General features: G+C 37.2%; 2 protein-coding genes across 4 annotated transcripts; both read right to left on the bottom strand.

Moving 5' to 3' along the window:
- Positions 1–25: 25 nt before the first annotated feature.
- LOC148913082 (importin-7-like) lies at positions 26–3,947 on the bottom strand. Its single transcript, XM_089026399.1, has 5 exons — positions 3,937–3,947; positions 2,714–2,853; positions 2,511–2,581; positions 817–943; positions 26–185 (listed from the first exon to the last, which is right to left on the bottom strand). The coding sequence occupies exons 1-5, from the start codon at positions 3,945–3,947 to the stop codon at positions 31–33; spliced, it is 504 nt and encodes a 167-aa protein (XP_088882525.1). The 3' UTR covers positions 26–30.
- A 1,972-nt stretch (positions 3,948–5,919) lies between these two features.
- On the bottom strand, positions 5,920–21,833 carry LOC116307462 (uncharacterized). 3 transcript variants are annotated; one of them, XM_089026991.1, is made up of 7 exons: positions 19,738–19,867; positions 19,236–19,333; positions 19,041–19,122; positions 16,514–17,062; positions 15,820–15,981; positions 11,167–11,415; positions 5,920–6,779 (listed from the first exon to the last, which is right to left on the bottom strand). In XM_089026991.1, exons 4-7 carry the CDS (start codon positions 17,040–17,042, stop codon positions 6,742–6,744), a joined length of 978 nt encoding a protein of 325 aa, XP_088883117.1. In that variant the 5' UTR covers positions 17,043–17,062; positions 19,041–19,122; positions 19,236–19,333; positions 19,738–19,867; the 3' UTR covers positions 5,920–6,741. The 3 variants fall into 3 exon arrangements, with proteins under 3 accessions (XP_088883117.1, XP_088883116.1, XP_088883115.1); XM_089026990.1 differs by lacking the exons at positions 5,920–6,779; positions 19,738–19,867 and adding an exon at positions 21,685–21,833 and having other exon boundaries at positions 10,910–11,415; XM_089026989.1 differs by lacking the exon at positions 5,920–6,779 and having other exon boundaries at positions 10,910–11,415.
- Positions 21,834–23,457: the final 1,624 nt, after the last annotated feature.

The raw sequence follows: 23,457 nt of genomic DNA, 5'->3' as shown, positions 1-23,457 counted from the left end.
TTATATCTTACACTCAAGTCTATCTTACATTCATGTGTATGTAAAAAAAGCTAGACATTTTATTTTACCTGCTGCTGCAGTTCTTTGGTCAGCGATCATAAATACTTGCTGAAGTTCGTTATTTTGTTCCTTGGTCAGCGCATTCATCATGGCAGCATACCATTGGGGGTCACGTGACTGAAGCGCTTCAATGAGATGGAGAAATCATTGGCATGATATAAAATTATTTTCGCACCATGCAACTTGTGTCACAGTGGCCGTGTTGTATGAGATATACAACCACAAGGCATAGCCGAGTGATTGTATATCTGATACAACACGGACACGAATACTGTATATAACTTATCAAACGTCTAGGTTAGTTCCTTTGTGTTTCACTAAAATTTTCAAAATTAAAGTGAATTTGGCAAAGAAAATCCAACTTAAAGCTTATGCAAATGAACACAATTTTGTATCAGATTTACAGAACTCTTCACGGTCGTGATTTCTGTTGTGTTTTCCTCGTGAATTATTAATGAGTTTAATGAAATTGATTATAATGGTGAGAGGCAATAAATAATAATAAATAAATGAGATAGAGTACAAACACTATAAGTATGTAACATAAATACCACTAAATACTGATAAATTATGCTAATCCTATTGTTTTCCTATTGTGTTGCATACTTTTAGTGTTTGTACTCTATTAAGAATAATGAAATAATTATAATAAATAAATGATCATTGGGAGACAAGTTGTAGAAGGGATGTCCTTCCCTAGGCAATGTCTTGTTCTGCCCTGATCCCAAGTCTTCCCATCATGCATTGCAACTTTACCTAATAGGGTTGATTTAAATGCCATATATTCATCCATGCTTTCTTCATCTATTGCTGTTGTGTATCCTTCGAGGGGTGTCTCTTCTTCATCGTTATCCTCATCTTCATCGGCAAGGTGGTCAGATGCCTACATCAACGAAGAATCAATATTGCATTCAATCATTTTTTTTCTGTGCTATAATACAATTCATAATACACTCTACAAAATTACTCGATTCTGATTGGACAAGAGGAGTACAATTAAATCCCAAATTGTACTCTGAAGAGTCCCAATTAAGTTGCGTAATTTTGTTGAGTGTATTATAAATGAAAAATCGCATAATCTTCTCGTACAATTCGGAATTTATAGATACTCGTGATGTTTTGAAAGTTCTCAAATTGAACTCGCCTAAAAGCTCGTCTAATTTTGAGAACTTTCAAAACATCACTCGTACCTATAAATTTCGAATTGTACTCGAGATCGTGCGATTTCCTGTCCTGTACAAATCAAGAGAGACAAATCAAAATGAAAGGATCACAGTGAAACAAATAATGACTGAATGACAAGCCTTGACCAAATATGGCGTCACGCTGTAACGCAAACATCACATGTCCCGTGACGCCAATGAAATATTCTAACCCCCCGGGTAGCGTTACACAAGGTCTTTCGTTTGACAAGAAGGGGTTGTTTCCTTCGTATAATACCAAAACAAACCTCAATTTCAACACATTAACGAAAGACCACGACAAATCACTCAAGAAGTGACGGAATAACAGTAGTGAAAGATTTTCTGATTCCAAAACTGCAAACCTCTGCTGTCAGCCAATTAAAATAAAGCGACTCTTAATTCTGGGTGGAATGGACGCCTTCATCTTGTGTGCATCGTTTTCCCATTCCAGACTACGTGTCATTCTCTTGAGAATAAGATTCTTTGTTTGAGTTGTATCCATATTCATGTGTCTTCTCATGTGCAACCGTTAAACAAAGAAATGATACTCTAGGGAATTACACGTGGTCTTGAGAATAAGATTCTTTGTTTGAGTTGTATCCATATTCATGTGTCTTCTCATGTGCAACCGTTAAACAAAGAAATGATACTCTAGGGAATGACACGTGGTCTTGAGAATAAGATTCTTTCTTTGAGTTGTATCCATATTCATGTGTTTTCTCATGTGCAACCATTAAACAAAGAAATGATTCTATATGATACTCTAGGGAATATTTTTTATGTGGCCTGAAATGGAAAACATTAAAGAGACATTTATTAGAAGGTTTTGTGTATTATTGTGGTATAACTGCATCATAAAGTTTCTCCAAGAGAAAATGAACTAAGAGAAGGAATTCCCATGTCCCATCATGTGCACACTTTGATGCTATTTTTAGAATGATTGACGCTATTTTTAACTCCTTACCATGCCTGGGCAATAATCATGTTTCCCTTCAATGCCTCGTTTTAGGACACGAAAAGCGCCATATTTCGCTACGTCCACGACAAAAACACAGGCTTTGTTTACTGCAAGACTGGAAGCCGCCCACCCTCAAGAAATCAAACACTCAGGTTCTTCGCTCAAAATATCTCCAAGCTAAAAATAGCATCATTGTGTGCACATGATGGTTACAAGGCTATATAGGTAGGATTCCTTCTCTTAGTTCATATTCTCTTGGTTTCTCAGATTCTTAGTCCTACAGAATTTATTTTCCTTGCTTACTGTACCTTCTTTGCTAAGTTCTCAATGTACTCCACTTCACCTTCATTTATTTCATCCTCATCACTTTCTAGTTCATCTATAAAACATATAAAAATATAAATATAAATATTCTGTACAAAGTTGAGGCTACCTCTGAGCAATTGCGAGCTTGAAACTGCAGTATTGATTCATATTAATTAATTATATGTCTTGTGTGTGTACAGTTTACCTTCTTCAAATTCTTCATCCCCATCATCGCTATCTTCTTCTTCTCCTCCTCGGTCTGAAGTGAATAAGGAATAATCATCTTTTAAAAAACAAGTTACTAATATCAAGATGCTCTTTTCATGTGAGTTAGCCGAGGCCTGACTTAGATCAGCTCAGAGGTTGTTTCAGGGTTTGATCTGTGAGTTAGCCGAGGCCTGACTTAGATCAGCTCAGAGGTTGTTTCAGGGTTTGATCTGTGAGTTAGCCATGGCCTGACTTAGATCAGCCCAGAGGTTGTTTCAGGGTTTGATCTGTGAGTTAGCCATGCCCTGACTTAGATCAGCCCAGAGGTTGTTTCAGGGTTTGATCTGTGAGTTAGCCATGGCCTGACTTAGATCAGCCCAGAGGTTGTTTCAGGGTTTGATCTGTGAGTTAGCCATGCCCTGACTTAGATCAGCCCAGAGGTTGTTTCAGGGTTTGATCTGTGAGTTAGCCGTGCCCTGACTTAGATCAGCCCAGAGGTGGTTTCAGGGTCTTTTCAGTCAAAAATAATCAGTTGGTACCTTTTCAATTTATCAAATGAATGGTGGGAGTAAATTTTGATATATTATATTATACAACTACCACTCCCTGTACGGGGCTCTTCCATGAGGTTCACTCCACACGCACTACCCCTACATTATATATTTACAATATACAACACTCAACTCACATGTTGATTTTTATGGAGGGAGATAAACCAGAGAACCTGGAGAAAAACCCTCGTGGCAAGGGAGAGAACAACACATCAAACAAACTCAACTCACATGTTGATTTTTATGGAGGGAGGAAAACCAGAGAAAACCTGGAGAAAAACCCTTGTGTCAAGGGAGAGAACAACACATCAAACAAACTCAACAAACAGATGACCTAGTCTGAGCAGGGGCTTAAACCAGGACCACAGTGGAGGCGAGCTGTAAACCACTACACGACCCATGCCACCCAAATCTGCCTTGGGGATTAATTCTCAGTGAAAACCAATTTCAAAGCATGCCGTTGAAATGTCTGAGTTTGCAGAACATCGAAAACTGCAGGAATTGGTGTTGATGATGGTGCCGTTGATGAAGCAGATTTCAATAACGTTAATATTAGAAGTCACATTTTAAGCGTACCTTGAGGGAACATGACAAAAAAGGAGCAACTAATACAGTTAAAAATTCTACTTCCATCAATAAAATATCCCTAGAGAGAAGGAAAAAGAATTACTCTTTGGACATTTAGTATTAATGAAGATTATAGAAATAAAATCAGAAAATTAGAATATGAAGGAAGATTATAAATCTCACCACTGAAACTACAAAAATGTTTGTCCAACCTGGATGGTCAATGAAATAAATGAGTATGAAAGGTATTACAGATTTAAAAAGTATTACAAAATATCCCTTAAACATTCTTTAATTTCCTCACCATTTTCTTTTTCTTTTTTACATTGAATACACAGTTGTATTGTCGTGTACGGGAAGTGTCAGGGGAATTCTATTCAAATTCAAATTTCAAGTAATCGGCTAGTAATCGTACCCTATGATAGCATGAATTAAACTATAATAAATATTTATGTGCACATGCTGATGATACATCGTTTAAATATGACTAAAAAATGAGACCACCCAACCGAATTCACTTCATGGTCTAGGGGTTAGGTTTAGGATTAGGGTTGGGGTTGGCATTGTAGTAGTTCTTTGGTGCCGAAGGTACCGTTTGTTCACGCAAAAAATCCTTTCATGGACCTTTATCACACGGCAGCCATGTTATATCCTCATGAGAATAAAAAATTTTGTTTCACCCGCATAAACTCATTCTCAAACTCTTGTATGCGAGGCTATGCGTGGAAGAATCTATTGTTCCAACCAACATGGCTGCCGCGTGAAAAAGGCCCATGCAAGAGAATATGAAGTAAGAGAGCATATCCCTGTGTGACCCATGAAAGTTTCTTGAAAATCTATTTTTAGCTCCGCTTGCAAGCCTAGGCTATTTTAACATGCTATCCCTGATTGGTCAGATTGTAGTGACTTCATGGGTACACAAGAGATCGGCAGTGACAAAGCAAGCAAACCAAACTTTACTCAATTTGACGAGAAAATGTGTTTAGAGGAATTCCTTGAGAAATTCTGAAAGGTTTTTGAAGGAATCCATTAACAACATACGTAAAAAATACTCAGCTGAGACAACATCATTCAAGCTTGTTTTTAAATTAAAACAATGGTCGCTCGATTGAGACTCATTCATTTTGGAGTTGATTGCAGTTATAGATGAGACTGTAAGTTATTCCACAAATCTCCACCTAAACTGTATCCCAAGAACACTTACTTCTGACCTGAACTTCAGTGTTTTCAAAATGACAAGTTATCTAATGGACATCTAAAATGAAGGTAGATCGGACTCGTTTACGAAAGAGTCGGATTTTCGATGAATAAACTTGTTGAATTCACTGAGTCAAAAGTTTAAAAAACTTTAAACTTGAGAGAAAATTTAGCATTTACTGTTTGTGTAAGGAAAGTCATTGTTCTTGGTTGATCTATCTAGCGCGCGCAACCCATCTTGTGACAGGCGTTCCTCGTAGTGTTTTGGTTTCGGCCGATCCTAATGGCTTACGATCGTGTAAGGAAGGGAATACGACTAATACTAATACTACTACGCGACTACGGCCAATACGGAATATATTTTCTCCCAACTAGCCGCCAATATAAACCGGTATTGTCGGCTTAAAATCGCAATAAGTTCTAAGAATAGCAAGTGAAATTCCAAAAGAAAAACAACCGAAAATTCAGCCTTTTTGTTGCAGGTGAAAATACTTTGAAGGGCGGCTTTATGGTAAGAGAACTTCCCACAATGCAAAGTAATGCCATCTCGACCCAATATTTTCTCAACCTGGGATAGCAGAGCCTCATAACGAAAGTAAAATATATATAGAATATAAAAATATAAAATATATATAGAATATAAAAATATAAAATATATATAGAATATAAAAATATAAAATATATATAGAATATAAAAATATAAAATATATATAGAATATAAAAATATAATATATATATATATATATATATATATATATATATATATATATATATATATATATATATATATATATATATATATATTACGATTTGGTAATGCGTTTAAAGGTCTGGGAACGGGAATGGGTTGGCATCGATAACGAAAATATTTCACACTCAAATTACAAACTGATTTGTGTCTCTTTTTTATTTATATATTTATATAACTTTAACGAGGGTTTATTATAACTTTGTTCTTCTATAATGTTTGTTAAAAATATATGTAGAGGATGTCACACGGTGGCGCGAAGATATGAAGTTTATCTTCGAGTGGTGGAAATATTCACACGATCGAGTGAACGCAGCGAACGAGTGAAATATTTTTCACCACTTGAAGATAAACTTCATATCATATAGACAAATCCACAAAGAAAAACTATTATAAAATAAATTAAATAGTACGCACGCTGTGATTGGTTGATAGCCATGTTTGCATGAGGGTATGTAAACACAGTTGTGACGTCACAACTTTCGTGTTTTCCCGGTACAAGTTCAAAAATTTACAGTTTGTTTCGAGGAAAAAAACGCCCCCAAAAATGTATTTTGAAGACGAAGTTCCAAATTTTGACTCGTGTCAGGGCCACAGATATAACCCTATGGTCTCATGCAGGTCTTTCTGATCGTAATATCATGACAATCTCTCGTTGGTCACCGCAAAGAGAATTCCCTCAGGAGCTACAACACGACCCCACACGTCCTTTGTCAGGACAGCTTCGGTTGTTCAGCGACGTGCTTTCTCATGATTTAAATGCACCGCGCCCGATAAGGAATACAACTATTTCAAGGAAACAGTCAGCAGCTTCAAGCGTTCTCCAGCGATAGCTCTTCAGCTCCACAAAATATCTTCTCGAAGCAAGACTAAACATTCAACTTCGCTGCCATGTTTTCTCGCTGTCAAATTGAGCAAAACCACGTTTCTTTCAACCGAGAATTCCAGTCACAGTGACACTTGTTATCCACTTTTGATCACTTTCGTAAAGATAATCAATTCTGAAATCAAAAGATATAACTAGCTAAAAACTAGTGTGAGCTGCGTCGGTGTTTCTAATGAAACAGTAATGATTAAAAGGTAAATTATACACCGTGAAAAGATGAAAAAACTTACTGACGTTTCGGACGCTAGTCCTTCGTCGGAGTAAAAGAGAAAGAAGTGGTAGAAAGGAGTGTATATATGATAGAATAAGACAAAAGAAACCAATGAGAGCAAGGTAGGCAAGGAAACAAAAACAAACAATCAAAAGACAAAAGAAAAGGTTAGTTGAAAATAAAGCGTTCATTAATCCCGTTGGGACTAAGAGTGCCCAATAGGTGAATAAGCCGCATTTCTTTGGTCTTGCTACAATCATTGTTGCCGTTAAGCAAAGAAAGACCGAAAACAATGAAGTCAGAAAGAGAATGGTTAGCTAGATTAAAATGGCGGGAAACTGGTTTGGTGGGATTGTTATTGCGAATATCATAAAGATGATTGCAAATGCGATCACCAAGACGGCGGCCAGTCTCGCCCACATACAAAAGATTACAGCGGGTACATTTAATACAATATACAACATTAGAAGTGGTACAAACAAAATGGTCAGTGATTTTAACAGTTGATTTAGGACCGACAACAGAAGTGTGAGAGACTATGTGAGGACAAGTATAACAACGTTTACGAGAACAGCGAAAAGTACCAGGTTCTTTGTTAGAGGGAAGAACTCCCTTGACCAAGAAAGAACGGAGATTACGATCACGTTTATAGGAAAAGAGAGGGCATGTGTTGAAAATAGCAGAAGTGCGAGTATCAGAGTCAAGCAGAGAAAAGTTGCGGTTAACAATGGGTTTAATGGAAATGTTAATAGGATGATACGTAAGAGTGAAAGGAATGCGGTCATTAGAGGGACGAGTGTGAGGAGTGAGAGCGGTGGTACGATCAATAGTAGAAACTTTACGAATGGCGCGATCAATAACATGAGCAGGATAATTACGCTTAAGGAAGAAGGAACGCATCTCAGAACATTTAACAGAAAAATCAAGATCATCACTACACAAACGACGAAGACGAAGAAATTGCGAGAACGGAATAGCGTTAAGAGCGTGCTTAGGATGAGAAGACGATACTAATTTTTATTGTGAAGTGGATAAGGATCTTACCCCTGACAATCAAAAATTAGTTAAAGACACTGTTAACTCTTTCATTTCTGATGGCTCTTTACCCTCCACTGCTAAAAACCTTTTTGTTATTACTCCTCGTACTTCTCACGTCTATTTTCTTCCTAAGATTCACAAAGCTAACAACCCTGGCCGTCCTATTGTTTCTGCTTGTAGTTGTCCTACCGAACTCATCTCTAGCTATCTAGATTCTCTCATGCTGCCTATTGTCTAGTCTTTACCTACTTATATTAAGGATACTAATCACGCTCTTAGTATTTTTAATGATTTTCGCTTTCCTGATAACTCTTCTAAGCTTTTGTTTACTATGGATGTCAAATCTTTGTATACTGTTATTCCTAATGATGAGGGCCTTCGTGCTCTTCAGCATTTTTTCGATCTTCGTCCTGTCCTCGAGCCCAGCACTCCCACTTTGTTACGCTTAGCTGAACTTGTTCTTACTCTTAATTGTTTTTCTTTCGGTGATCGGTATTATCGGCAGATAAACGGTGTTGCTATGGGTACTAAGATGGGCCCTAGTTATGCCAATTTGTTTGTTGGTTATATCGAAAACTTGTTTTTCAACAATATACTGGACCTAAACCTGAGTTTTTTGGACGGTATATTGATGATTGTATTGGTGCTACTTCTTGTTCGCGTAATGACTTAGATTCTTTCATCTCTTTTGTTAACTCTTTTCACCCTGCCTTAGACTTTACGTGGGAGGTTAGTGAAACATCAGTCACTTTCCTTGACATCTTGCTTAGTGTTAATGACGACCGTCTTAGCACTAGTGTCCATTACAAACCTACTGACTCTCATTCTTATTTACTCTACTCGTCTTCTCATCCTAAGCACACTCTTAACGCTATTCCGTTCTCGCAATTTCTTCGTCTTCGTCGTTTGTGTAGTGATGATCTTGATTTTTCTGTTAAATGTTCTGAGATGCGTTCCTTCTTCCTTAAGCGTAATTATCCTGCTCATGTTATTGATCGCGCCATTCGTAAAGTTTCTACTATTGATCGTACCACCGCTCTCACTCCTCACACTCGTCCCTCTAATGACCGCATTCCTTTCACTCTTACGTATCATCCTATTAACATTTCCATTAAACCCATTGTTAACCGCAACTTTTCTCTGCTTGACTCTGATACTCGCACTTCTGCTATTTTCAACACATGCCCTCTCTTTTCCTATAAACGTGATCGTAATCTCCGTTCTTTCTTGGTCAAGGGAGTTCTTCCCTCTAACAAAGAACCTGGTACTTTTCGCTGTTCTCGTAAACGTTGTTATACTTGTCCTCACATAGTCTCTCACACTTCTGTTGTCGGTCCTAAATCAACTGTTAAAATCACTGACCATTTTGTTTGTACCACTTCTAATGTTGTATATTGTATTAAATGTACCCGCTGTAATCTTTTGTATGTGGGCGAGACTGGCCGCCGTCTTGGTGATCGCATTTGCAATCATCTTTATGATATTCGCAATAACAATCCCACCAAACCAGTTTCCCGCCATTTTAATCTAGCTAACCATTCTCTTTCTGACTTCATTGTTTTCGGTCTTTCTTTGCTTAACGGCAACAATGATTGTAGCAAGACCAAAGAAATGCGGCTTATTCACCTATTGGGCACTCTTAGTCCCAACGGGATTAATGAACGCTTTATTTTCAACTAACCTTTTCTTTTGTCTTTTGATTGTTTGTTTTTGTTTCCTTGCCTACCTTGCTCTCATTGGTTTCTTTTGTCTTATTCTATCATATATACACTCCTTTCTACCACTTCTTTCTCTTTTACTCCGACGAAGGACTAGCGTCCGAAACGTCAGTAAGTTTTTTCATCTTTTCACGGTGTATAATTTACCTTTTAATCATTACAATTCTGAAATCTTTTATTAAGATTTCTATTCAATCTTTGAACATTTCTTTGTATTTGTTTTAAAGTTTTAGAATGATAAATGTTAAAAATAGCTAGCGATTCTTTCTCGCTTCACATTTGCCTCCTTGGCGTTTAATACACGAAATTTGATTGGCTAACGATTGAAGTTTGTGATGTATGGAGAATTTGTATTTTAATATGAGAATCAAATTCAAATAAAGATTTATTTTCTTGCAACTGGTAATGTTTTCCCTTAGTATTTATTTTATAAAAGTAATAGAAAACTTTTTCTCTGTGTTTACATAGCCTGATAGCAACACTCGGGGGGTTGGGAGAATTCTCGACAGTTATGCAAACCCTCGACTACGTCTCGGGTTTGCATAACTGTCTCGAATTCTCCCAACCTCCCCTCGTGTTGCTATCAGGCTATGTAAAAACGGAAAAAGTTTTCTATTGCTTAATTATTACAACGCTCCTCAAGTGAGCGGGAAAACATCGCAAGTGACGTCATCGATATTCTCACTAGTGAAGAGATGGAAAATATGTTACTCAGGTCCCGGATGTAGTTTGTACGAAAAATACGAGTGGCGTATTTCCAAATAAAGCACTCATGTCTATATAATAAATAATTAAATAGTAATGATAAAAGAGTAAATTTTATACCGTGAAAAGATGAAAGAATGAAAAAACTTACTGACGTTTCGGACGCTAGTCCTTCGTCGGAGTAAACACATATATAGCATACAAAACATGAAAATGACAAGCCATTCATACTGAAGTAAAGTGCATTGGTCATTCCGAGGTCGAGGGGAAATGTCGCGTATTTCGTCCCCTAACAGTCCCACAATGCACTGCAATGCGAACTCGACCCAGTATTTTCCTCAACCTCGGAATGGCTAACAGTTGTTCTAAAAAATGTTTCCAAAAAAGAAACAAACCGTGACCATCAAATGCTGAGTAAATATAAACCCATGGTTTCTCATCTGCATGCTCATGGGTTAATACGAGTACGTTGTGCTCAGTATCACATGGTCCATTTTTAGCAGTTAAAATGAAGTTATTATTATCATTACATTACGATCCAGCTTCACAAATAGTGGATAATATTAATATTAATAGATGCGAATGAAACTGTATTTTTATAATATTTTTGTGTTTTACCTTAGAAAGTTAGTTAAAAACATTTTATAGCTTTTAGTAGCTTTTACGCATATGTCAGTTATGCGGTGACTGATTCATCTTGCTCTAGAAAATAAACTTTACTTTGCAATCAAAACATATCTTAGAAAACCAAAGATTTCGTCTAACAAGCTGTTACATGTCACAATACCGCCGTGCAAGGTCGAGCATTTTTAATTCTATTAAAGCATTACCTAAGGTACGATATGATGGATTTTCACTGGATTCCTTCCAAACCAAAAGCATCTGGAAGGCCTTTTTTCTTATTTCTGTATATTGTATATTGTCTCTTAAAATTTCTTCTATTTTACTGTTACACACTCCAAGTTCTCTACCAAGAGATTTCCAAATTTTGATTTCTCCAGCAAGTTCATCTAGCTCCTTTTCTGATGGTGTAAGTAAAATGTTTCTTTCCATTTTCTGTTGCCTTTTAGGTATGGCACCTGTAAAACGATGTACAGATAAGATATCTGTTAAAAAATGCCAAGTGTCCAATTTTTGTGAAGTGAAATGATTTTTAAGACAATTTATGTTTTATATAGCACCTTTATAGTCCAAGGCGTTTACAATCATGAGAGATATTTACTATAAGCTGTCGGCACTAAGGGTTGTGATTGCCCGGTAGTAACGTAGCGAGGGGGGGGGGGGGGGGGGGGGGGGGCACGGGGGGGCACGGGCCCCCCCAAAAGTTTTGGAAAAAAATTTTTTTTGAAAAAAGAATAACAACAAAAAAAACATATTAAACCGAAACAAGAGGAAAATAAATTATTACAACCTACAAAAGTGCGAATTTATACGAAGTTATCCGGACGGGCTACCTGTGCACTGCGAACCCGGTCAGAGCCTGGAATCTGCACGTGGGAATAAGCCTTTTCATAGTTTAAGAATCGATTCCACTGCGCATGCGATTTTATCCCGAATTTCTCACCTTCTTTTGTCTAAACCTTCATTTGTTCTTAATTAAATCTTAAATAAAAAATTAAATTTGTTCCTAATTTTAAAAACAAGAACACCAAGAATCAATCCCAAAATAAAAGGTTTCATAAAGACAATGATTCACATCATTTTACAAGTATGCACACGAGGGACTTATTTCAATAAAGTTAGTCACCCGAAAAGCTACAAAGCTGAGACCGACAAGGATTATGGGTAGATGCATTTTACATGTTTCAACCGCTTGATAACTGTTGATAGACTTGAGATCTTCTACCAGTTACAAGTTAACCTCCTGTGAGCATCCTCAACTGCTGCAGTTTGTGTCAAAAGCTTCACTTGTTGAATATAAAACATTTCCCCATGATTCTCAGCGATCACAGCTTTCTTGGTTTTTGGTGACTAACTTTATTGAAATAAGTATACATACCAAGACTTACTCACTAAGATCCTGTTTAATATGTTTTTGTTCACAATAACGATAAACTAGAGATCAAAACATGCCTAAAACTATATTTTATACGACAAAACCAAAGAGAAGATCGATGATATACAACTAGAAAAGCGAAAGAAAACTGTCCGAGATGTTACTCATTTGAAACGTTTCTAAAACTACTCAAAAGAAATAATAACGACGAGGAAAGGTAATGTTGTTCTTGGAAGAAGGCGAATTTAATAAGAAAAAAAACTCCCTTGTAAATTAAACCTAATTCCGGAACACATAGAGCCTGGAAGTTGAAAAGATTATTAGTAACAATTATTCGCCGAAGGCGAAGTGATTATCTGTGGAATATTTACCGAGCGGCGAGGTAAATATCACCACAATCACTGAGCCTGAGGGGACTAATTGTTCTAGTATAATTTTAGACTTGAATATCAGAGAAAAGTGGAAATTCAGGATAAAAAAAACGTTATAGTATTACTTCCGATCTGGAAAACTTTGGAGAACTTCAAAACCACCGCTCCAGCGGTGATTGTCGTCTAAGAATCACAGGTCGCTCGACGAATCACAGCTCGAGAAACTCTATATTCAAGTCTATAATTATACTAAAATTTGATAATTCGAATGGCAAACATTTATTCAGACAAGTTTTTAACATGATGCTTGTTTTTAGCGTTCGTATCATAATACCATGTTCACCTCGGATTCTTTTGTCTTCCAAGGGCTTAGAACTTGAGGGAAATTTAGAAGACAAAGAAATCCCTTGTCTTTTACTAAATGTTTTCATACTCATTAATGATTCATGAGTAAACCAGCCAATCAATGGGCTATTTTTGGGTCACATGATGTTACTAGAAACCTGGTAAAGTCATGTGAAAGGACTGAATTCATTCTCTAGCAACTGGAACAAAATTAATTCAGTCCTAGTAACTGGACTGAATTAATTTTGTTCCAGTTACTCCAAGTCGAATAATCAATGAGATGAGAAGTCATTTCAAAGCCTCCAATATCGGACTGGACGGGATTTCAAGTCCGCGCAATTAGTTCCAGTCCGAGGCGCAGCCGACGACTGGAACTAATTGCGCGGACTTGAAATCCCGTCCAGTCCGATATTGGAGGCTTTGAAATATTACTTCCTGTCACATATACTAAATTAGGGAAATTTAATAAAAGACAAAGGATTTCATTGTCTTCTGAAATTCACCTCATGTTCTATGCATGCGGGAAGTTTAAAAAAATTTAGATTAAATTCATTCATCGCGAGTCATCAAGCGGGACGGGTCAGATTTCTTCAACTCTGGTTTTTGATTTATACTGGTTCTATATCTTCAAAATGTCAACTGACTTCCTTACTAAAGAGAATTTTATGAAGTTTTGGGAAAGCGAACTGCTTCCTAAGGTCAAAGCAGTTATACGAAATGAAGTGGCGGTTGTTAACAGCAAAATTACGAAACTCACGAACACTCTCACTGAAGTTGAAAAGTCGCAATCTTTCTTATCAGCTAAACATGACAGCATGTTAACAGCTTTCCAAAACACAAGAAAAGAAGTCAGTAAAATGTGTACTGATCTAAATGAAATAGATAAAGATATCGACGCAATCAAACAAGAAATCTATAATCTCAACGTTGACATCGACGATGCACAACAGTACCTTCGCCGGGATTGCCTAGAGATAACAGGCATTCCGTTTAAGTCGGATGAAAACACTAACAAAATTGTGGAAGAAGTTGCCAAAGTAATAGGAGTAAATATGAATCAAAATGACATATCTACTTCTCATAGATTGCCTGATACGAAAAAAACAAAACACCGAATCATTGTCAAATTTGCATCAAGAGACAAGAGGGAAGAATTCTATAAGAAGAAAAGTAATTTGTATAACAAAACCACAAGCTCAATTACTGGAATGCAAGCTCGCAATCGGATTCACATCAATGAATCCCTCACCGCATATAGGAAACGCCTATTTGCTAGGATAAATGATTTCAAGAAGACACAGAAGTTTAAGTTTATTTGGACGAATGGGGGTAAAATCTACTTGAGAGAGAACGAACAAGCAAGAAGTTATGTATTCCTTACTCATGAGAAGTTTGATGAGTTTAAGGACACATATATTTCAGATAAGTAGTTTAAATAAGTTATTATAAATATTTCTAATCTATTGTTCATTATAATGTTTTAAGTTTTCAAAATGGATCCTACAAATGATACTGATAACTCATTATTATCTAACTTAAAAGATCTGTGTGATGTCTTACCTAATCCAGACCGGTTTGATGATATGGATTCGGATCATATGCTCATTAGTCCTAGTTCTTATTATTGTTCAGTTGACGCTGTAAATGAAATGCTTGATCAACAATCTAGGTTGGAACATTTTTCACTTATTCATATGAATGTCAGAAGTTTGCCTAAAAACTTTTCTCGGTTTCTCCACTGAACATGCCATTCTTGAACTTAGCGACTATGTAAGAACTGCCATATACTTGCGGAATTTTTCTTGATTTCTCGAAAGCATTCGACACAGTAAATCACAGTATTTTATTAAAAAAGCTAGAGAAATATGGTATACGAGGCCTCCCTCTACAGTGGTTCCGTAGCTACTTATCTAATAGAGCACAATTTGTGCAAATTGGTAATGAAAAATCAAACCATCTCTTCATGAAATGTGGTGTGCCACAAGGATCTACGCTAGGACCCTTACTATTCCTTCTTTATATAAATGATTTGCCTGACTCATCAACTATTTTAAGGTTCAGAATCTTCGCTGACGATACTAATATATTTTATTCTTCTAAGAATCTAGCCGACCTTCAATCTGTAGTTAATAATGAACTTCCGAAGATATATAAATATTGCAGTGCCAACAAACTGACAATTAACTTTGACAAAACAAACTATATCTTAATAACAACTCCTCAGCGGAAACATGCCCATTTAACTATTCCTAACATCAAGCAAAAAAGTTGCATTAAGTACTTAGGTGTATATATTGATGAATTTATGAACTGGAAAAACCATTTGTCATATGTTAGTATTAAAATAGCTAAAAATATAGGAATCTTATATAGATTGCGTAGATACCTGAGCATTAAGATGCTCACAAACCTCTATTATGCATTAATATATCCTTATGTCAACTATGGGATCATGAGCTGGGGAGGTACTTATAAAAGTAATACTGACAAACTGTCTTCTCAACTAAGGAAATGTATGAGATGCATTTTCTTTCTCAAGAGAAGCGATGATCCGAAATCATACTTTAAGCTGTTAGGCATCCTTTATATTGAAAATATATATAAGATAAGACAGGCATTATTTACTCATAAAATTTTGGGCAATCCAGAATATCTTACATCTTCAGTGAATCCATAATACCTGTGTCAGATATTCATTCTTACAATACAAGATTTTCATCTAATTATTTCTATAAAAAACAAAAGTCGCACAAAAGAATATGAAATGATACCTAATGGCCAATTGTCTCCTCGAGGGCCGTGTGGTAAGAAGATTGATGCTACATCTCTTTCTGGAGGGTTGGGTAGTGGTAGGTCTCTTGCTCGATCTGTTTCTGGAGGTACGGATGCTGCTTCTAAATGGCTGGGTGGTGAGCTGTCTTGTAGTGGGTCGCCTACGATAATAAATGTATAGTTGCTTGACTGGTACATCTATCGAAAGGTATTTCCCTCGCTAAAATATTTTTCCTACATTACTATCTTTTTTTCACTGTCGTTCTTGTCATAGTTTTTCATTGAATAAGGGAAGAGGTAACGAATACATGAATAAAGAATCGCAACATTCGGGGTACTGGATCATAAAAAATCTATAAAGCTTATAGAGCACATGCAGTAAAACCATGGAAATAAAAACAAAGTTGATACTGACAAATAGTAGCTATTTAGTGACTAATAGTTGTTATCACTCAACCAGAACATTCATTACACAACTCTTGGGTATTTATCTTTGTGTAATAAAAATGCTGGTTGAGTGATAAATAAACTTTGCTTATAGCGGATCAATCTCGATTCTGTAAACACCGTCAATTCTTTTTCTGTAATACCCCACTAAAGTTTTTTTATCGTCCAGGAGAAGTGGTCCAGCGTTTTTCAGTTTCTCATAAATGCTTGTATCACTAATTGTATAGATATTATTCCGTGATTGACCTTGGCTCATGTTGAAGGGAATGAACTGAAGTTGGCCATCGTCCATGCCTAATCCATAAAACCTCTTGCTGGTATCTAGAGCTTGATTAATTCTAACCTCCATGCTGTAATTCTCCATAAACTTGCTTTCGTTTAGCTTTTGAGAATCACAGAACAAAAAGAAATGCTCATAAAATGAAACAACCAACGGGTTATTCACTGTACATGTTCTTGTGCTCTGTTTATCCACGCCAAGCTTCCTTGAAATCTTTTCATAGCTGATGACAGCTTCGGTCACAACTCCTCCAGAGTATCCAACACTTGCAGGACTATAGAAAACGTATTTTGAATTTCTCGGATTTAATCTATTCCTGTCGGCTGAATCACGTATGAATTCCTTGACGAAATATTGAAGATTGGCATCGTTTTTTATAAAGCATCCTGGGAATTTGATGTTTCTTGAAGATGCTTCCACATGTCCTTCGGGTCTTTCCGGAATTGTCAGGTTAACAGTGGCTGTTCCTGCAATACGCCAATGCACCGTAGGCATCGTTGCTAACTGAAAATGAGCTGAATAAAAAGAGGTAAGAAATATAAGAAATGAAATCCAAATCTCAAATATATTATTGCGGTCCTGTCTCATTTACTCAAGTTAACATCGACGTCAAAGACAGTGATTAAGAGCGGACGTCCCTCCTCTTTTTCTTTCTTTCTTATCCTTATTCTAATCACAAGTGATATATTCTCTAAATCGAACATAGATGTGAATTGCTTCAAGGGAGACTGAGAGTTGTCGTTTCCCTAGCATGGTTTGCTGGCCGTAACAGCAATAATCTGGGAACAACTGAAAGAGATAAAAGCCACAGAACAGCGAGATTTAATTCTAAACCAGTTAATAGGATAGTTTTGATAATAGATAGCATTTCTAGGAAAATTCCTAACATTAAATTAGAATAGCAGGGGCGCGGATCCAGGAATTTGTTATGGGTGTCCCACATGAAAAAAATTATATAGAGATATGTATTGCTTCAAAAAAGAGTAATAGACCCTTTTCAAGTTCCAAATTACCGCTGTGTTCCCTGATTACAGACTCATTTACTCAGGCTTAGCCTCGTATCAGTGTCTAAATATTCACAAATACCAACGGTAAAGTAAAGAATGCAAAACTTCAACAGTACGAACATTTTGAAACTTGACGGACCTTGAGTGGAACACGTGAATATCCTACACAAAATCGAGGCTAAGACTGAGTAAATGAGTCTGTAATCAAGAAACACAGCGGTAAAAGGGTCTATTGCGGCATTTGGGGGCTGTCCGGTGCCCTGCAGGACCGCCCCCTGTGCTTTCAAACATTATTTGACATCAAAATGAATGGAACCAAAAACATGACTTCGGCGATACTTTGAACTTATTAAAAGGAGTTCAGTCTTATGATGCTTTAACTTCAAGGTTAAAGTCAATCCCCTTCCCAGACCCATTATTTCTTACTGCGCATGCTCGACGAAACAAATAGGCTCTGGAAAACTCCAGTATATTCCTCGTGATTGGTTTTAAGAAAACGAAGGAAGATACCGGAAGTAAAAATTACACCCCGGAGGACCCGTTGAAGCTGAAGACAATTAGACAGAGGATCAGCCAACCCCTGTTCGATATTAATGGCTCGAACCGCCGACAAATAAACCTTCATGCTGTTATGTTGAACGAACCTGCTAAATGGGTAACGAACAAACAAAATGTCCACTCATCAGCCCGACAAGGAGAGCCAGACTGGTGCAGCTTTCCTAACTGTTGGCAGAATTCAACAAATTTCCGTTGGCCCGAGAGATAGATAAAAAACAGCAATCGAGCGCAACGTTTTGATCCGCGACGATCAACAAACTTAGCATGCCATGTGCTATGAAGCCCCTGAAGGCGCCCCCGCAGCAACCGAAGACCGTTGGCCAGCGTGCCTTGACTATAACTTTGCAAATTTCCTTTAGCCCCATAAAACGAAGGAAGACACCGGAAATAAAAATTACTTCACTGCAAAATGGTTTTTCCGACTCAAATATTGTATATATAACAACAACTTGTATTTCGTGATTCAATTTCAAATCTACTTTGATAGTGAAATATATAATTTACAATGCAGTTTAATTTGAATGTACATATTTAAGTCAAAACTCAAGAAACAAATTCAAAAAACACTCAGATAGTTCAATAACTTTGTACCGCTGTGTATTACAGAATCAGGCGATAAAGATATTGTAAGATTAAGAAGTATCGACAAAAAAGGAAGCAAGCGAGTTACGAGTGTTTCTGTAATCATACACGAGTGGCAAGCGATACTCCAGTTTCGAGTTCTCTGTCGCTAACTGCAAAAATAGCATAACTCTCATATATTCTATTATATGTAGTATTATATTTTGTGAAATAAACTTGAACTTGAACGCCACACAAAATACCAACTGAATACGGCAAATTTCTCGATTTTCAATACAAAATTGGTTCGTTAAGCGACCACAAATAAATATGATTTTAAAAATTCACTTTCAGTTAGTACCCTTACCTCTTAGTATCCTTACTTCTCGCAATATTTTCAAATTCCTTGGTTACCAAGAACGAAGCAACCATTCTGGTCTTCCATACACCTAAAAAATATACGAATCTCGTCAATTCAAAATTAATTGCCAAATTGAAGGTTTAAAACTATCTTAATCTTACATGTCCTTTAGAATTTCGAGTTGTTTTTTATGTAGTTTACCTCAATTTTTCAAATCCCACGATTCATTCCACACACATTCGCTGGTAAACTTCACTTCCGCGTTTATTTATGTCGTCTGTCGCTTCGAAGCTTGTTTTCTGTATCAGACCAACAAAAATGCATCAGCCATTTATAAAAGAAACTGTTAAAGATGAAACTTGTAGACTAGATTTACTCCATGTCCGATAGCACTGCACGAATGATTCGTTTCTTTATACTGCTTCCAAAACAAAGCCAAGTCAGTCAGCTATCTCTACAACTTCGAATCTTGAGATTGGTACAAAGAAACTTGACTTAATACACCATATCTTGTTCATGTGCGGGCATAGTTAGTTTATTGGAACTTGAACTTATGCTTATTTATTGGTAGAAGAGGGAAATTAGACTTTATCCTACACGAAAACGAAAGCGAAACACATTGATGCAAGAACTAGACAATGAAATAAAGTCTAGCGCTCGCTATAAAACTACAATAACTTTCTGGAACCCTCTAAATCCTTACCTTTATCAAGTACTCTACTCACTAACTATGCCTTCAGTTAGCCTTGAATCTTATAGCGACACCAATTTCTCTAAGTTCTCCAAATTGTCTCTAGTTTCTTCGACAATCTCAGTCTTGAATATATAATAGTTCACAGTCTGGTTGGTTTGGGGCTGTGCCCTTTAGGTAACACCCAGGTCATTTTCAACCAATAGAATCGTTGTATGCGAGCTATGACGTAAGTCTAAGCCAATCAGATATGTCTATTACTGTCCGAACTGTTTCTTGTTCTTAGGCGTTTGTGGGGAGGGAGCGTTGCGTGACGACCAACACTAAAAACGGATGCGAGGGAAACTATTCCTATTCAAATTTTTGGAAAAAACGTTTTTTAAAGTGAGGTAAAGTGAGGAAATTCGTGATGACGTAGGTGAAAACCAAGAATAGGTTGCTATTAATAGACGTCACTTCCGGTAATAGCTCTTTTTTGATGGCTTGTAGAATCCTGGAGGTTGTTTTGATCTCTTGTTTTCTGGTTTGATGTCGTGAAAATAGTCAAATACAATAGTTTGAGGACTTATTTTGATATGTTTTGACTTAGCATCCACTAGTTGCCCCCCAGTCAACCGGTTTGTATAGAGCGAAGGCATTTAACCCGTGAAATGAAAAATGCTAGTCAACGTGTAATAGTCAGAAACACACAAAAGAAAACAATGGAATTTGGGTCTACAAAAGTGTACTAGTCTAACATCTATTTCACGGGTTTAATGACTTTACTCTAATGCATATGGATTATTTTCATTGTACAAATATCTTATTACTTTTATCTTTATCACAGGGGTTACCAGTTAAGGTTTCCTGTCGTCTAGGAATGGCGGTTCTGATTGAGCATATATTGTTCCCAAACTCTTGAAATAAAACTCAATCTAAAGAAAGGTGTTTGCCATATTATATCCTTAAACTCTTACTTTGTGAAAATTTATTAAAAACTTTTCCCCTAAGTATATAAATTTGACCAAGCACTTCAAACAAACTTGTCGCACAAAGTTCAAACTTTCAATAATTTACAGAAATAAAACAAAAATATCGTTCATTCACGAAGTAGTAGTCTCCTACACAGCCGCTATATGCGTGACGACACTAAAAGCGGCTACGTAGGAGAATAACGAAGTAGGTGTTATGAAATAATTCAAATAATTGAAATACTAACTTCAAAAAACACTTCACTGGACTAAATGAGCTGTGACGAAATTACAGTGCACTAGAACCATGAACACTTCAAGGTTGTTTTGACATTTTTTCATAACTATCCAATCACAGCTCTCTTTAGAAACAAAGGAATCAAACGCCATATCACAACAAACTGCGGAAAATCTTTAGATCTTTTATTTTTAGCTCACTCCGTGTGAACTAATGAACTGCTAGATTGTCGCACAAAGTGCAAACTTTCTATAATTTACAGAAATAAGGACAAAAATATCGTTCATTGACGAAGTAGCTGTTATGAAATAATTGATAAACTTTATATTGTAAATTTTTCCACAACCCAAGAGACTGAAATTGCACTAAAAAATTTTGAAACCTCTGTTAGAATCTAGCTTCTGATTGGATTATATATTCGAGTAGAAATGTAAAAAAAAAACCTTGAAGTGTTCATGATTCGAGTATCCACACAGTAAATGGGCTAGCTTCGAAATTAGAATATTAGCATAGCAGAACCAGAAGACAAACAAACGTGGTTGAACTAGCTATACAAGGGGCGAGGAAGCCGTAAACCATAAACTAGCTAGCCAGGGCAATATTGAGATAAATTTACAGATAGTACTGATCATGTCTGTTCTGCAGGCCACGACATAACTCAAATGTACAGAACTATTTCGCCGCTCAGATCGAAATTGAACTGTTGGAATGTCATAGCGTTCGGCAGTCAGCCACAATGCCAAAAATGCGTTTTGGACGGTTCTGACTAACCTGTTAGCTTTGACGATACATAATGAGGGCAATATGAATGAGAAGGCATTGAAAAAGTTGACACCAAAAGACTTGTGGTTTGTTGTTTCGCTTTCCGAGCTTTGCCGAACCGGCTGCAACATCGTTGCAGAGAAGGAGAAGGCTCTGGGAACGAGGTTGAGCCGGCTGCAGGTTTGAAGAAAAGTGACTAATATGCTAATTATTTCTCATATATATTTGCTCATGGAAACACGACAGAAATAAATTCGTTGATTGGTCTTCCTGTGGTACATAATTCAATTAATTGGTCTTGCTGTGGTATGGACGCGCATGCGGTTTTCTTAAAAGTCGCGCAGGCTCATAAGTAAACAAATATGGCGGATGATACAATTTCATGTACGCCGTCATCTTTGATATTTACTTGAGCCCACACTATTTTTCGCGGAACACCGTATTCGTCAGCATACGTCAATACCACAGCAAGACCAATCAACAAATTTATGTCTGCCGTGCTCAATAGTATCCTATTCTCAGCGATCTCCTTTGCGCTTAAACGAGATCAGAATAGGCGAATACAGTCGCACCCAGCAAGAATGCTGTCATACGAAACCCAGTATCCCAACTACACCCATACTAAAAACCCATACCCACACTCGAAGCCCCGAACTAAAAGTCGGTTGAGGGATAGTATATTAACTTTGGGGCCAAACTGCGTTTTAAAGGATTTGAACGTAGCAGAAGCTGGAAACGCGGATATAAAGTTTCTGAAGGAGTTGACATTGGTGTAGCGAATACCAGCATCAGACAGACGGTCCTCATGCGAAGACAAGACTTCAGATGGACCTCCAGACTGTAGTACCTCTGCAATTTTCAAGTAATACTGCGCGGTGGGCTTGTTCGCCCATCCTACGTGACTCATAATAGTGTCAGCTAAATGGGGACCTAACAAAACTAGAGTTATGGCTGCGCCACTGCGAAAACTATGTAAAGTCTCGCCCTCATAGAACAACATCGACCATGATTCAGGGTGACAATGCAAACCACCAGCAGCGAAAAGTAGTTAGGGTCCCTGAATGCCAATAGACCGGCCCCAGCTAGCGTTTGACCCCTGAAAACATATTCAAGAAAGCCCGAGCTAACGTGGTTATTGAAGGCTGACATCTCCCTGGACTCTGGAGGAAGATCTGAGCTATCAGCGCGAACCCAGCGGACAGTGTGTAGGTAAACAGAAGAAGGATCAAAATCCTCGGTAAATTCCCACTCGTGAAAAGGGAAATAATCCTTTGAAAAGGAAGGAATTACTATAGCCCCGGGAGATGACAGCCGTGACCCCGTCAATCCGAAAAGGAAATTTAGATTCCTTTCGAGACCGTCATCTGAGGAGGGAAATGAGAACCAAACAAACCACGGTACCCCGAATATCAGAAGAAATACAGAAAACTCAAATAACGCTCGGCCAACGCCAGTGCTGCGTATTTGTCAAAGTCTTCATCACGGCGCATACCATAACGGGTGACTTTTTTATTAGATTCTCAGCAGTTGACTCCTGGGAATCCTCTAAACATTTGATGCGCGTTTGTAGTTGCGAAAATGCAAACGAAAAAATTCCCTTAATAAGCCTGAAGCGAGATGACGTTTTACCCCTGACTCTATAACATAATAGTTTTTAAAATAATTAAAGAACAAAAGCAGTGTGAAAAGGATTATGGTCTAGAGATGGGGGTAAAACGTCATCTCGCTTCAGCCTTATTAAACATACACAAAATAAATCAAAGCCCTTACCATTGACAAGAG

This window comes from Actinia tenebrosa, unplaced genomic scaffold, assembly GCF_029948245.1.
Source record: "Actinia tenebrosa isolate PJP-AT-01 unplaced genomic scaffold, QUT_ActTen_1.0 PGA_scaffold10__47_contigs__length_13832649, whole genome shotgun sequence".
Classification (NCBI taxonomy): domain Eukaryota; kingdom Metazoa; phylum Cnidaria; class Anthozoa; order Actiniaria; family Actiniidae; genus Actinia; species Actinia tenebrosa.
Note: the sequence above shows the minus strand (reverse complement) of the source record. Positions and strands in the feature narration are given on the sequence as shown.